This window comes from Harpegnathos saltator, unplaced genomic scaffold (assembly GCF_003227715.2).
Source record: "Harpegnathos saltator strain DR-91 unplaced genomic scaffold, Hsal_v8.6 scaffold425, whole genome shotgun sequence".
NCBI lineage: Eukaryota > Metazoa > Arthropoda > Insecta > Hymenoptera > Formicidae > Harpegnathos > Harpegnathos saltator.
The window spans coordinates 1,248,922-1,264,526 of record NW_020230234.1 but is presented as its reverse complement, the minus strand read 5'-3'; the positions used below and the strand labels follow the sequence as shown (position 1 = coordinate 1,264,526).

The window sequence follows — 15,605 nt, the reverse complement described above, 5'->3', positions numbered from 1 at the left end:
ACAGTTGCTCGTTCACGATGAAAGACCGCGACTTTGAGAAAAAAAGTGTTTGAGGAAAAGAATATCTCTTTTTACGCGAAAAAATGTTCCTCTCAGCGTGAAAATATGTGTGCTATAGCGCAAGTAAATCGGTCATTGGTAGTCACTCCGAGTAAATGTGTTGTTTCATTTCTTTTGAATATCTTTCCTCTCTCGGTGTATACCGCGTCAGTTAACCGCGCGTTAAGTCGCGCTTCGTTAGGCTTTGAGTATCGGCGTATTTTCGCGAACCGTAATAACACACCTTCGCTCGAACCTTTGTGTAACTGTGTAATTTGTGACTCTTAACACCATGAAAAGCGAAAAGAAAACCGACCGCGACTCTCCGGTGAACCAGCGTGAAACGATCGCCTGGATTTAGTGGTCGGTAATATGTTAAGGGGGGGACTGTAGCGTTTGTTTGTGTGCGCTAACGAAAGCCATCATTCGAACTTCGAGGGACTCGTACATGTAAAAGAGCACGCTTAAGTAGGCGCCCTTAACCCTTAAGTATTGACAAAATCATGCGAGCGAGCGTACGATATAAGCGGGCAGTTTGATAATTAAAGTTCCTAACTTCAACAAAAACAAATAAATTGTCTTTAAGTAAACAAAAAAGTAAATATTCTCCTATACACACTGAGGAACTACTTAAAGTCAGTCTGCTCTGAATCCATGCGCCTGCTTAAGGGTTAAGATTAAAAATGTTCCTACTGACACAGACTGGGCACAGCAGAATCTCATTTGAACCCTTTGCACTCGTGAGATATTTCCTTCTACCAACCAGATAATTATAAACATAATTTCTAAATTCCTAGAAAAACTACGAAAAAGGATCTTTATTCGCTTCAACGTTGTCGCAGCATTTTATTGCTTTATTGCTTTACTTTCTGCCTTGAATCTTTTTCATGCCAACGCAGCTGGCATTCCGAGTCGCCGGAATAAATGTTCATGCCAGCTGTGCTGGCATTCCGAGTGCAAGGGGTTAGGCAAGAAGACGTTGGCGGCCTTCGGTCAAGTGCCTGTAGCAAATCTTGGCAAAAACGCTACTTCGACCCCTCCGCAATCGCTGTTAGTGCAAAGCCGAGGATACCCAAAGAAGCCGCGGGACGAAACTACCCGACGTGTTCCTGGATCTCTCCATACACTGCTGATCGAAGCGTCGCCTCATAGGACACTTCCGATCTACACCGATGATCGCCGCTCTCATCGCGACAACCGAGAGCGGTCGCGCGTTGCGGAAATGCACAGGTCGACGGATTGTTACGTACGTACGTATCCCACGACTGGGATAAAAAAGCAGACGCACGCGAACGGCTGGAAAATGATGACGCTGATACCGCGCGAGGAAGGTACTCCTCGCTAGGCGAGGAGTGGCAAAACGGCGACCTGCGAGATCCCGTTCCCGTATCATTATTCCGCCGTAATGCTAGGTGCCCGGCGAAACAATTCGCCGATTCCAGCCCCGATCCTCCCGATCCACTCACCGGACTGCCTCGGTGCGCCAAGTGTCGAGTTACTTTTTCCGCGTTTCAATCGCGCATGCGGAAAAGCCCCGCCCGCAATAACATCGTATTCCGCCTCTTCCTGCCGCCGCTGTCATCGTCGTCGTCGTCGTCGTCGGCCGCGGCCGATTCGTGTTCGGTCGGCTCGCTCCTCCGGCGCTTCCGCGTCTGCCCGCGTGTGATTTCCATGCGTGCGCTCCACGTCCATACCCGCACCCGGGATCCCACGCGCGTGTGTGTCCGTGTGGCCACGAGGAGAGCGTGTACCGGGTGAACCTAACGAGATCTCAATAGCCCGATCCCCGGCAGTCGGTTGCCGCGCTCGCAAATGGCCACGATCCCGCGGCGCAGCGTCCGCGCGAGAGCGATGAATGCTGAACGCAGAATGCGGAACCATCGCGAGAAAGAGAGAGAGAGAGAGAGAGAGAGAGAGAGAGAGAGAGAGAGAGAGAGAGAGAGGGGATAATACGCGCACGGTAAATGGAAGAATGTTATGAGCTCTCGTGAGCGGGATAGCGTTCTCGCTGTAGCAGTCGGTGGGTCGGTCGGTCGACTGGCCGGTCGGCCCGGCGACCGCGCGATAATATCCCTCAGGGGGGCACGAAAGCAGAACGTACCGTTTTAACAGGCCGGTAAAAATAAGTTCGACGCGGCCTGGCCGCGGGGGTAATTTATTCTCGACCTTAATAGAAAACAGACGTCATTTAATTATTATCCGCGAGCGAGCAAGCGCGACGGAGCATGCCTGATAGAAAATTCATTTGCGCCGCGACGATTAACCTGAAACGTTTCGACTTCGCCAGGGAGACCACGTGCCTAAGTCCCGGATTGGATTCCCCGCGTGAAAACGACGGGGAAACGAGCGCGCCTGTCCGAGCGGATCGAGCTGGAGGGTCTCGCCGCGCGCCGCCACCGAGGAGAAATCCGCGACGCTTTTCACGGAGATCGTGAACGCGCGAGAAACGACGACGACGACGACGACGACGACGACGACGACGTGCCGTCGGTTAATCCCGCCGGGTAAAACGGCACGATTTTCAAATCGTTACCATCGATCACACGCGTCGCGCGCTCCGTCCGCGTCGTCGATAAAACGTACTCGTGCAACATTAATATCTCGCGTTTACGCAACTCATCTTCGCCGCGACACGCGCGCGCGATTCCTCTCTCGTTAAAGCGTTGCGCTGGAATTGCGTCTCCGAGACGTTGGGCTCATGCGAGGCAAGAAAATGTGTGTGTGATGTTACATAAGAAATCTGATTTAATCATATCACATTTCGTAACGATGAGACCTCCTCTGACAAAATTTTGCGGGATTGCGCGAAGCTGACGTAAATCCAGTCGCGACGCAGACTTTTGTTTTTTTTTTCCCCCCCGAATATGGACTTCGCTACCCAAAGCCGATTCAACCTCGTTGTTGTCGTGACAACGACGGTGGCCCTCGAGGAAATTCGAAGATTCGAGATTGCGGGGATTGCTTTTGTTCCTTTCCGACGCGGAGAGTTAAGCAGATGCGTGCGTTCCCCGGCTACGCCAGACAAATGGCAACTCGAGGGGTTAAACTTTTTCTCGGTGCAACCGGACGCTGCATCGTTTTCCGCGTGAGGGAGGGAGAGGGAGAGAGAGAGAGAGAGAGAGAGAGAGAGAGAGAGAGAGAGAGAGAGAGAGAGAGACAGAGAGAGAGAGACAGAGAGAGAGACAGAGAGGGAGAGAAAGGGAGCGCGCGCGGGCGAGAAGGGCTCGAAAAGAAGGAGGAATCAAGCGGATAGCCCGGTATCATTAATCAAGGCCCTCGAAGCGCGCTAAATCACCCGCGAGATATAAATTACCGCGGGCAATCTGGTATCAATAAGGCGTAATTCGGGATAATAGGGCGTGCGAGGGAGGGCTTGACGGCGGCGGGGCGAGAAGGTGATCGGGAGAGGGGGGGGAGGGGGGGTAAGGGGTAGAGGGCGGACGCGCGGGAGAGGATATATAACTCCTGATTTCCGAGGGTGCTGTAGATTTCGATTAACCCGAGTCCGTCCGGCTGTCCGAGCCGAGCCGCGACATTTCTCTTCGTTACCCTCTTCTCGATATCCTTCGCCTTTCGTATAAATGATTTAACGGCGACGGAGACGCGCGCCGTGCCGCGCTGCCCGGCTGGTTCCCCGTCGCGAATACGAAAGTGCCTTACTCTTTACCGAAAACGCCGGTATCACACACGAAAGCTCGGAATCACACGCGAGAGACCGCTCTCGACTATCGACGCGCGACGCGAAACGAAATACACTCCCGCGCGAACGCTATTCCGTTGGCGACGCGTCAAACGAAATCCGGATTAATTTAATACTTAATATCTGGTTTAGATCGCTTTTTCGCAGATTAGCTATCGCACGTTGTAACAGTTATCGCATGGATTGGATGTTTCTATGCAATTTGGCGATCGCGCAGCAACGAATTAACAGTTGCAGATATCCCGGGATGAGATCTCTCACTGTGATCTTCCTTTCTCTCTCTCTCTCTCTCTATCTCTATCTCTCTCTGAAAGTTTTAATATTTTACCTATTTCTGTTGGAGCGAAACGATAGCTACCGCACGTTGAACAATGTATCTGTCATGTCTTGAAAATTTTATTCCCGTTTCGTTATTTTTACCTCATTTCTTTTCTCTGTGTATCCTTCTTTTTCGAGCTCGACGGTACTTAGTGTCAAAGTGTTAATAAATATTATAGCCTCTCTCTCTCTCTCTCTCTCTCTCTATCTCTTCTCTCCACGAAAAAGAGACGCATAACATCCGCGAAATTCAACGTCCGTATCGTCGAAATCGCTTCGCCGGCGGCGGATCGACAGGTCGCGAGATTCGTCGGCGCGATACGACAGCGGCGCGCCCGGCTAATTAGTTATCCTCGATACATCTGGCCGATGGATAATTAGCCGCTACGGTCTGTACGCGCGATAACTCGTTGCTCGCTCACTCGCACTCGCACTCGCGCGCGCGCGCGCGCGCTCGCGCTCGCGTTCCCGTTGGACGACCCGCTGGGATTTGTTTCCGCCCGTGAAAACAATTTGTTTCTCATTCCATCGGAACCGAACCCCGTCATCATCGGCGCCAGAATGGGATAAACCCTTCCCTCTCGCACCCGTCTCTCTTTCGGCGTCCATCCTCGTTCCTCCCGCTTCATTTCCTCAGCCCTATTACATCGTTATTAGGCTCGTAACAGACGTGTAAGCGTTCCGGGGAACACCCCACTGGGTTATTAATGGTGACTCTTTGTTTTTTCGTACTCTCCACGCCCGATGGCCACAGTATATTCTCTCTCTTTCTCCTTCTTCTCCTTTCATTTCTCTTCTATCTGCCTCGCTTCTCTCTCTCTCTCTCTCTCTCTCTCTCTCTCTCTCTACTTCCGTTCTTCCCTCCGCCTTCTTCTATCACCGTGCCGCCGCTTCTTCCTTTCTTTCCTTCCTTCTCTCTCGCTAACCCGGGCTTTCGCCATTTCTTTCCTCGTCTCGCTCTTCATCTTTCTCTTTTCATCTCCCCATTTGCGTTCCTGCCTCCCTCCCTCGCGCGCCTTGAATAAATTAATGTAAGCGCGAGCATTAAGGTAGGTGTCGGGCATTCTGATGCGAATGAGCTCTGCCTCCGCGCGGTGACAAATTGGTGGCGCAGGTAAAGGGATACCCTTTACGCGCGCGCGCCCCATACCCACGAGTACGGCACAGTCGTCGAAAGGGCGTGCACGCGCGCGCACCGGCCTTCCTCCACGTGGAGGAAAAAAAGGCGTCGCGAGAAGCCCGGCGGTAGAGATTTCGACGGTCGCCTTGTCGCCGCCGCGCGCGCGGCTGTTTCGGCGGTTACAGCGCGCGTGCTACCGTTCGTGTCGCCTGTTCTCGCACCTCTCTCTCCCCCCTGCCCCTTTCTCGCGCCCTTCTCGAGAGAATTCCAACGATCGGATCTCGGGTCTTTGTCTTGATAATGAAGTCGGCTGCGAAGTAAACGAGAAGGAGGCACATTCGAGAGACGCGCAAGCGGCCGCATGTTAGGCGGCGCAAACGATCGTGCTAAGAACTCGTCCTCCAACACAACTTGTAATAATTAGCCATAATCAGCGGCATCGCGTCACTCCAGTTACGTTCTCATGAAGTTATCTCTCGAGCGTGACGCGTGGTCTCACGATCAAGAGCGACGCTCTCGTGCGCCTTCTCGCGGATCGAACGTCGCCGCGGCGAGGCGACGCCTCCTCGCGCGCGCGCGCGCGCGCGAACGCGACTCACCTTCGCAGGTAAACTGTCCGTAATGCTTGCCGCTGCTCTTGTCCCCGCAGACGACGCACTCGATATTCGGCGATTTGTCGGTCTGCGAGCTGCCGGATTGCGAGCTGTTGGCCTGGCTGCCGGGGGTGGTGCTGGGCGGCAGAGGGTCCCTCGACGTCAGCACCGAGCCGGCTGGCACCAGGCAGGTGATGTCTTCCGGCGTAGCCGAGGGTGTGAGATGCGCGGGTGGCATCGGTGGCGGCGGGCCGACCTGTATGGGCCCGCCGCCGCCCCCGCCGGCTGCGCCCAAGGCGGCCGCGGGGTCCCGCGAGGCCCATGAGGGCGGCGGCGGCGCGACCAACGCCATCGAGGCGGTGGTGCCGCGCGCCGGGAACCCCAGCTCCAACGTGGTGGTGAACTCGGGGTGGTGGTGTCCGGCTGGCACCCGGCCAGGGAACAACGTCGCCGTCGCGGCCGGGTAAACCACCCCGGCAGTCGCCAGGGCGTCCGCGCCTCCCGTCCCACCTCGAACCACCCTGCCGGTTTTCTATCCGCGAGACGCGACCGACGAAGACGGGGGACCGACTGTAGTCTACGGGTTGGCACGCTCGAGACAACCGTGCGCGGGTTGGGGGTGTCTCTAATTGATGTCTCGAATTGATGGCAACCGAAGACCTCTTGGTCCGGAAGATTAGGTGGGTTTAGATCGGGTGGGACCCTAATATATAAGGGTTTGTGGGATGTCACCCTCTCTGTCGGCGATTTTGCGCGCTGATTTCACACTCACACTCCCTTCACTTTCGTTCTGGCAGCGAGACACGTCGAGTCACGCGCGCCTCGGCACTCACTTCTTCACTGTCCTGAAGTTTTCGCTCGACGGAAACGCACGCCCGCGAGATAGATCGCGCGACGGCCAGGCAATACGTATCATACTTGCGGGGAATCCGCGAGAGAGTGGACCGACCACACGCCAGGTTTCCCAGTCACTGCTCGAAGCGGTACACGTGCACACTCGCGGAAGCTGTCAAGAGTGTCGCGATTTCACTGCTCAACACGCACTGTGTGACTTCCCCAAGGTCCTACTCTCGATCATCCTCCCGATTTGGGTTCTCCCAATCTCGATACGTGGGATGGGTTCTTCGATCGATACTCGAATTAGGATCAACTGTCGACGGCAAGCTAACGGTCGTCGAGATCCTTTGGGAAGAGAATCACAGTCATTAATCCCGATGGTCCTTCAGTCCCTACTGAGGTAGCCCGCCCATATGAAAGATCCCACAGCTCCGATCGACTTCGTTATCGCTTGCGAATTGCTCGCGCGACCACAAGCACGTCATTTCGCTGCGCAATTGCCGATAAATCCGCGTGAACCGCGGCACCGCGAACGATACGACGATGTGAAAACTGTGACAGCCGTCACACCCCGGTCACGCACTTTGGGCCACTTTTCACTTTTCCACGTGCACCTCGCGATCTCCCGGAGGAGAAAGGTCTCGCGCGCTAAGACACCGACACCCACACCGACACCGATCTATCTCCCGGCAACGGTCGTCAACCCTTCGAACGTCAGGGCGGTGACACACGACTCAGCGGGCGCAGAGGGAGGAAGGCGGTACAGGTCCCGACGATGAACCCGTAATAGTTGGGAACAGTCGCGTGTTCCTCGGTACCGCGTGTCGTCTCGGGCTTTGGCGCGTATCAGAGCGTGTCTCGCGAAAGCAGGACCACTCGTGCTCGTGTGGCCTGCGTTCGTATGTGAGTAACGTGCTCGAGAGTTCACGCGTACGTAGTCGATATATCGTGGACCGTGGACCGATGCGAGACCGACCGCGACACTCGCGTTTGCGCGAGCCTGTGTGTACTCGTGCGCTCGTGAGTGCGCTCGCGCGCGTATACTCCTCCGGATGCGTTTTGCGCGCGGTGGTGTATGCGTAGAGGTGGAGGTTGCCGTGGAGGTGGAGGAGGTGGTAGTGGTGGTGGTAGTGGTAGTGATGGTAGTGGTGGTGATAATGTCGTCCCTCCGTCGCGCGCTCGCAGCGCCGAGCAGCAGCAACAGCGACGGCGACGGCAGCGGCGGCGGCGACGGTGACGGTGGTGGTGTTGATTCTGGTGGTGGTGGTGATGCTGGTGGTGGTGGTGGTGGTGGTGGTGGTGGTGGTGGTGGTGGTGGTGGTGGTGGGTGGGGGGTGGTGGTGGTGGTGGTGGTGGTGGTGGTGGTGGTGATGTTGGTAATGGTAGTAGTAGTGGTAGTGGTGGCGACAGCAGCAGCAGCAGCAACAGCAGCAACGGCGGTGGCAGGAGCAGCAGAGCAGCGGCCCGTGGTAGTAGTAGTAATAGTAGTAGTAGTAATAATAGTAGTAGTAGGAGGAGGAGGAGAAGAAGAGAGGTGATACTCGACTACCGCCTCGATACGACTATTCTTGGGGCCGACCAGAGACCGACTGCCGACTAAGGCGACCCCTGACACCGACCTAGGGCCCCCACCATCGCGAACCCGCGAGGGTTTCTCGCGGGTTCCACCGGTTACCATGGCTACCGAAGGTGGGGTCGAGTCCCGGGCTCGCCCCGGTCGGCCTCTCATTGGCTACGGGCTTGCCCTACTCTGGCAACCAACACGCGTTGTCCCGACCAAGTAGTTTCGTACCCACTTTGACTACTCGATCTAGTCGTCTTCCTCTTTCTCTCTCCCGCACGTGTACGATAGCACTCCTTTCTCTCTCTCTCTCTCTCTCTCTCTCTCTCTCTCTCTCTCTCTCTCTCTCTCTCTCTCTCTCTCTCTCTCTCCCTCTCCCTCTCCCTCTCCCTCTCTCTCTCTCTTTTTCTTTAACATTGTGGTCGTCTCGCTCGCTCCCTCTTGTTCTCCATCTATCTATCCGTCTACCGTCAGTCTATTCGTCCTGCTTTCCCTCTCACCCTCTTTCCTTTTTGGTACCCTTTATCACTCTCTATCTCTCTCCCTCTCTCTCTCTTCCCCCTTCTGCTCCCCCCCCTCTCTCTATCTCTCTCTCTCTCTCTCTCTCTCTCTCTCTCTCTCTCTCTCTCTCTCTCTGCCTCTCAGTACGCGAACTCTGCGGACGAACGCTCCTCCGTTTCTCTTATCACTCTCATCCTCTCCTTCTCTCTTGCTTCGGCCGCGTCCCACCGCTCCTCATGATCTCTTCTCTCGTGGAGCGAGCTCTCCGGCTTCTTCAACCTGCTGATCATATTACTACGCTTTTTATCAAACCGACCGCGACCGCTAGGACGAATCGCGTCATAGCCGCTTCCAAGCTTCTGACGGGCAACTTTGTCTTCTCTTGCGGGCGGGAGTCGTTCATTCGATCCGCCGAACTCTACCTCGAGCCCGTTTTAATCCAGCAATTCTGTCGCCCCCATCCCTTCCCCGCTGCCACCTAATCCAGCTACGATTACTTGCGCTGATCGTTTGCTCCGATTATGCTTCCTGAAAATCATCTGACAAAATAGCGATCTCGACGTAATCTTCCAACCATCTTTTCACTTCCGATATCCCGCGTTGTTCCATTCTAGAGTATTCCCGACGCCTTGCAGAAAATGGACACTCCATATCGATTGAAAGTATCCCCCCAAACATCCATCCCATCGTATGGAAAGATATTAACCGACCAAAGAATGACGCGACGATCTATAGACGCGCGATTAACATTTCGTCCGGATCTCTTTGGCCGTTTCTTCCTCTTCTTCCCGTACGATGAAGGACCCAGGTGGAAGGAACGCGGCTGTCCACCCCAACGGTGTCAGGGGCGGTCGAGGGAAGAGAGGTCAGAGCGAGAGGGCGGCAGCCAATGAGGACGAGGAGTCAAGTGGGGCGCGAAAAATGGGCCGTCCCGCCTTCCATCCACCCCCGAGGCTAAGGGTGAGGGTAAGGGTGCGCGGAGTAGGGCTAGAGAGGGCTCCGAAGGCGGCCGGGGCATCGAGGTAGGGTCAGTCGGGTCGCAGCCCTGCGCCCCTACAGCCTCGCTTGTCATGCTCTTTGCTCTCTCGCTCTCGCTCTCGCTCTCTCTCTCTCTCTCTCTCTCTCTCTCTCTCTCTCTCTCTCTCCCTTCTCTTTCCTTCGCTCTTCCTTCGTCTCTTTCCCCTCCGCTCCTTTCTCCTTCGTACGGTTCCGTGTTCCTTCTACGATATGTCGCACGTTACGTTTTTCCGTGCCGCCAGAGTCCGTTATTTTTCACCTTCAGGCACCTTCAGTCTCACTTGGTTAGATTTTATTCTTCGCCGGCTGTATCGATTCGACGCTGCGAATACTTGAGCGATTGCAAGATCTCGACGTTGCTGCCGCCGCTGATTTTCGTCATAATGTTCACGTTTGGGAATATATCTACATATTCATGTTCCCTCCTCGCTCTTTGCCACGTCCTGCCGTCACGATCGACGTCGAGCCAAAGCGGGCGCGTAAGACGATCTTCCTCGGCGAGAAGATCCGCATGGTGAGACGAGAGCGAGTCGTTTCTACGAGGTGTGACTCGAGCACGAGGAATTCGGTCTCCCGATCCATCGGCGGAAAGCGCAATTGTTTTTCTCGACGGCTTGCGTGCCTGCTTGCGTGCACGCGTACGCAAATAGCGAACGGCGAATAGCCGAGCAGCCGGGCGAGCGAGCGAAAAACGAGAAACGGGGCTACGGGACGAGAGACTTTAAGACGATCGAAACGACCGTTGGCATTCGCGCTCTTGAACCGAACTCAATAAACGTGATCTCCGACCGACGCTCCAAGTCGGCCGTTAAGAGCGCCGTCGTGGACGTCGTCGAGGGTCGAATTTAGGCTGCACCCGACGCGACCGCATCGGATTTCGCGCGACGTTCCACCTGACGACGTCACCGTCTCTCATTTCTATCGACGTCTCAGAGTGCCGTTTTGTGTTTTCGTGTATGCACGTTCTCTCCTTCGCACAACAAAGTCGGAAAATCGGAAATTATGCAGGAAAAAGATGTGTGTAAATTTAACAGCTAATTTTACCAGTCGATTTGTAAAAGTTGCACTTCTTACGGCCAGTCCATATGGTTATCCGCATTTACCACATGAAAGTGGCGAAATGGAAAATAGTAGGACAAGAAATCTGGTCAAAATCCGCTCGAGGCAATATGTATCGCGTGAAAACGTAACAGTGAAAATCTCAGTGTAACTTTTCATGAATTTGTCGCTACGCGTAATGTATAACAAGGAGTTTACATTCAACAACCTATTTAACGAATTTAACGATTCATTCTAAGCAGCGCATTTGCCTCATAAATGAAATTCAAAAACGATTGTCGCTGGGCGACAATTCAAAAAAATTCAAGGATCCTCCTCATCGACCCAGTTTCTTTGTGTTATAATTAGGCAGCCCAATTAAACCGAGCTTCCCAATCCGCTGTGTGCCTTGAAGACTCCGCTGTATCTCTCCCGTATTATGCGCACATTCGTCTTTAGGGAGCGCCGGATCCGGTAACGAGGCGGGGCGCATCCGAAAAATCTCAGATCGCCCGAGGCACTAACTGCCGTCGGGGCCGGAGGCGTCCCGTGGCGAACCCAAGTACGACCCGGTGTAACCGCAGCCCCCGCAGCCGGGGGTGAACGAGCGTGCGTAATAGTTATAGGGGGTACGTGCGGTGGTCGTCGCGAGCACGCCGGTAGGGTGCAAGTCCTAGTGGTAGGTATAGCGCGCGCGCTTCGGGAGAGGGTGAGGAGAAGACAGGGGTGGGCGCGCCGCGTACAAGTGCATATCGGTGAAGGGGTGGCCGAACAATGCGTTCATTCAATGCGCTCTAGATATGATTACCGGAAACCATCCCGTAATTACTTTTTGTACATCGAAAACGCACGAGGCTCCCACCTCCCCCTTCGCTCTACCCCTTCACCTCCGCCGCCACCCCCGTCGTCGTCGTCGTCGTCGTCATCGCCGTCGACGTCGTCTCTCCACCACCACCACCATCACCACCACCACCACCACCGCCACCGCCATCACCACCACCATCAGCACCATGCTACTACCGCCGCCGCCACCGTCGCCGTGTGGTGCTTCTTGGATCACGCGACGACCTTTTTCCACCCCCTCGGTGATGCTTTTAACGTGCCCGGCCTCGCCCGTTGACTCGCCGCTCTAGAGACGATTTATCGAAACTGTCACGCTCCGCGGTGCACTTCGCACCGGTGCTCTTACGGACCACTCGTAGTACTCGTCCACGGTTGAGCGGTCCGAAGAAAGATCGACTCTGCTGATCATACGCGTTCTCTCCCTCCCCGTCTCCCTCCCTCTCTCTCTCTCTCTCTCTCTCTCTCTCTCTCTCTCTCTCTTCTTGCAACTCGAATTTACTCTTTGAAGGATTAAACGTGATCTTACGAGCAAGCGTAAAGCCCTTTTTAACTTACTCTAAGGTAACATTTAGTTTTATACACTTTACCCCGAGTATTTTCAATGATATTCCTTGGCAAATAGATATTCCAGTTGTTGTCGAAAAGTTTCAACCCATGCGTATAAACCACGTGCATATAAATTTATCAAAAATATGAATGTCTCTTTCATGATACAAAAATATGAATTTTTCTGTTGCTCCACAGCGTACGCAAAAGCCATAAAATTCAGGAAGCGGTTTTCGCCCAAGATCTGCCTTCATCATGGTTGCAAAATCGAAGCTCTCGATACGCGCTCGCGATACGTCACGATTACGATTAAACATCGCCGTGCCGGGAGTCTCGTCGCGTTTCGGATCGATCGCGAAGGAAATGCGGCGTGTCCCGACGAGCAAATATTTATCCCGCGTTATTAATTAAGTACCAAGGGAGTTGGTCGCCCGACTGTGTCGCGAGCATGCGGGTTCGCGAAATGCAAACGGCGATCCGGATATTTTCCCAATTTCTCAACCACCCCCACGAAAAACGCGCGCGCGCGCGCGAACGAAAGAAGGAGAGAGAGAGAGAGAGAGAGAGAGAGAGAGAGAGAGAGAGAGAGAGAGAGAGAGAGAGAAAACACGTATCTAGATATTGCGCAGCCCTGCTACCACGTTGGCCGCGTGTAATCTTGCCGTACGTCTTTGATAGGTTTATTACCGAACTCGGGCTTGTTTGCTCCGCGTACATAAAGTAGCGCTGGCTTTTTCTTCCGTGAGTGGTTCTCCGCTCGCACAATCGCGACTACTGCCGCGGTTTCATTGGCGGCGTTTGCGCTTCTCGTCAAACGAGGACTGGCCTCGATAATAACATACACGAGCAAGGACGAGGATCGACCTTTGCGTCTCTGCGCGCTTCTCGAATACTCGTAATAATCTGCAAGACGTCGTTAACTCTTTAGCAGCGTGACGACCGTCGCGAGGAGCAGACGAGGCGAGAGTGCGCCGGGAGACGTGTTGAAAAAAAAATATTTACGCGGCTGTGGATTTCAATCGAGGGGGAGAATCACTGCTCTCGCGTTCGTCACGACGACGACGACGACGACGACGACGACGACGACGACGACGACGACAACGACGAAGAAGACGACGACGACGACGACGATGGTAGTAGTGGCGGTGGCGACGGCGGTGGTGGAGGCGGCGCCTGCATTATGAGTGTGTTCATATTTCCTGCGTTTGCCTCCTTCCATCCCTTATCTGTCTTCCCTACCCTCGGAGCCCTTTTGTTCGCACTCTTTCGACTGTTAATGCCGCGAAATTAACTCCGGGAGGAGCGAGTTTAAGAACTGCGACTGAGTATAGATATACATGTGTATATATATATATATATATATATATTTTATATATACTCTCTCTCTCTCCTCCCTCTGCCTCTTCCTCTCTCGCATCCCGTACATCCCCGTTACCACTCCTCGCCCCTCCCTCTCCCGATTCGCGACTACTCCATTGTCCCGCGAGCGGTATTATTTTAACATTATCAGTTGCCTCGGCGCGCTTAATTAATTTATTTATGAACCTCGCGCGCGAAACGGGAAAGAGAAAGGGAGAAACAGAGATGGAGATAGGGCGAGAGGGAGAAGAGGGAAAAAGTTGAGAGAGAGAGAGAGAGAGAGAGAGAGAGAGAGAGCTTCATCGCCGGATTTGTCTCCGGTGGTTCAGCGGTTCAACCCCTTGTCGTCGGTGGTTGTCGGCCGGTCGAGACTTCGCCGGGCTTAGGGTCCGCCGAGCAAAAGGACGTAGCCCTAATAACGCTTCCTCCTTTATTGCGTCCCGTTTTATCGCCGACCAAAGAAACTGCTCCGCGAAGAACAAGCAAGAGAGAAAGAAAGAGAGAGGGGGAAGGAGGAAGCTAGGAGAAGACAGAGAAAGGGATGAAAAAAGAATGAGAGAAAGAGCAGCAGCGCGGGGAACGAGGAGTTGACGGAGGAGGTGGAGGTGGAGGAGGAGGAGGAGGAGGAGGACTACGACGATTTAAGGACTGAAATCGCAATGAGAACGGTAACTGCCGTAATGAAAAAGGCGCTTGATTACCCGCCGTCGCGGACGGCGCTAAAAGCCGCCGCCGAGCGTCGCTGATCTTTTTAATAGCGATTGTCCTCCCTGTCTCGAAGCGCGACGGACCGAAGTGTCGGCGACGGCGGCCCCGGGAGAACTCGCGCCTCCGAAGCGCGAGATCCCACTGGCGAGATCGAAGGAGATCAGCTGATCGAGCGCGGGCTTCGTTCTCTATCGGATTGAGCGATAAATCAAGCGATACCCCGGAAAGGAGGGACCCTCTCCGCCGGAGACTACTACTGGCTACCGGCGGCATTTGCATAGGGGAGATTTTGACCCTTCGTCTTGTTGCTTCTGGACGAAGCTACCGGTCAGTCGTCCAGTTTTCGGATCACCTGTCCCACGATTATCCGGGGTCAAGATTGCGAGAGGGATCTCTCCTCGGGAACGGGACCCTTGCACCTCGACGCAACCCCCCGCCCGCCCCTTTCGCCGGTCAGCGACTCTCCCTCCCTCCCTCCCTCCCGCTGCGGACTCGCCCCGGCCAGGTCCTCGGTCTGCACGTTTACGATAAATTAATGGTTTTCCGGGGCTGACCCGCTCTCACGAAAATTCAAATCGCCAACCGCCTCGTTATTATTTACGACCGTCCGTTCGCGTCGGTCCTCGAACGCGCGGCCGCGTTCCTCCGTTCTTCGACGATGAAACGCCGAAGCTCGCGGGTTTCGGGTTCCATCGATGTCGTCACGTCAGCGTGGCGAGATGGGGAAGGATCTACGGGGACGGTCTACGGAGCGAAGGAGGAAAATGTCGGAATAAGTAGGACACAGAGATATATTGGGCCGCGCGGATATCGAGATTCGCCGGCGTACAAAACGTCCAACCGTCCTCGGTCCCCGATTCGTTCGATGACGATGATCACCTACAATGGTGAAATACGGCCGTGCGATCATTAGCGATCCGACGCAAAGCGGCGAGAAAATTTGGCGATTCTGAGAAACGACGGTTCTGGAGGGAACGCTAATGGTTCTATATCAAACACCGGCTGACCATTTAACCGCGGGAACTTTCATGCCGCTTCATCATTAATCTTCCGTGAGGTGTTCTCGTGTGTAAACAGCTTTATTGGCAGCTTCAGCCGGAACGAGAGAGAGAGAGAGAGAGAGAGAGAGAGAGAGAGAGAGAGAGAGAGAGAGAGAGAGAGAGAGAGAGAGAGAGAGAGAGAGGGAGGGAGAGGGGGAGAGAGAGAGAGAGAGAGAGAATGAAGTCCGTCCGGTGACGGGCGAGTTGCAAAATTTCCACGGAAAACGTTACGTCGGCGGCGCGCGAGAATCCGCCGGCCGCAGATGCCAGATGCAGGTGAGACACGCATCAGTCATCCGCCGGTCGATCGTTTAACCTTTTTCCCCGCGCGCAGCGAGCAACGCTAAATGGAAAATCGCCGATGAGAGAAAGGGAGAGAGAAAGA

The 15,605-nt window shown here is 54.5% G+C and overlaps 1 protein-coding gene across 3 annotated transcripts in view; it reads right to left on the bottom strand.

The window, feature by feature from the left end:
* The window catches only part of LOC105184236 (COUP transcription factor 2), a 63,800-nt gene extending 56,008 nt beyond the window's left edge, over nt 1-7,792 (bottom strand). For 2 of the 3 annotated variants that reach the window (XM_025301463.1, XM_025301464.1), the window contains exon 1: nt 5,777-7,792. In XM_025301463.1, the coding sequence (XP_025157248.1) occupies nt 5,777-6,122 (346 nt within the window). In that variant the 5' untranslated portion in view covers nt 6,123-7,792. The remainder of the gene's footprint in view (nt 1-5,776) is intronic. The other variant, XM_025301465.1, reaches the window with a different exon arrangement.
* Between the last annotated feature and the right edge of the window lie 7,813 nt (nt 7,793-15,605).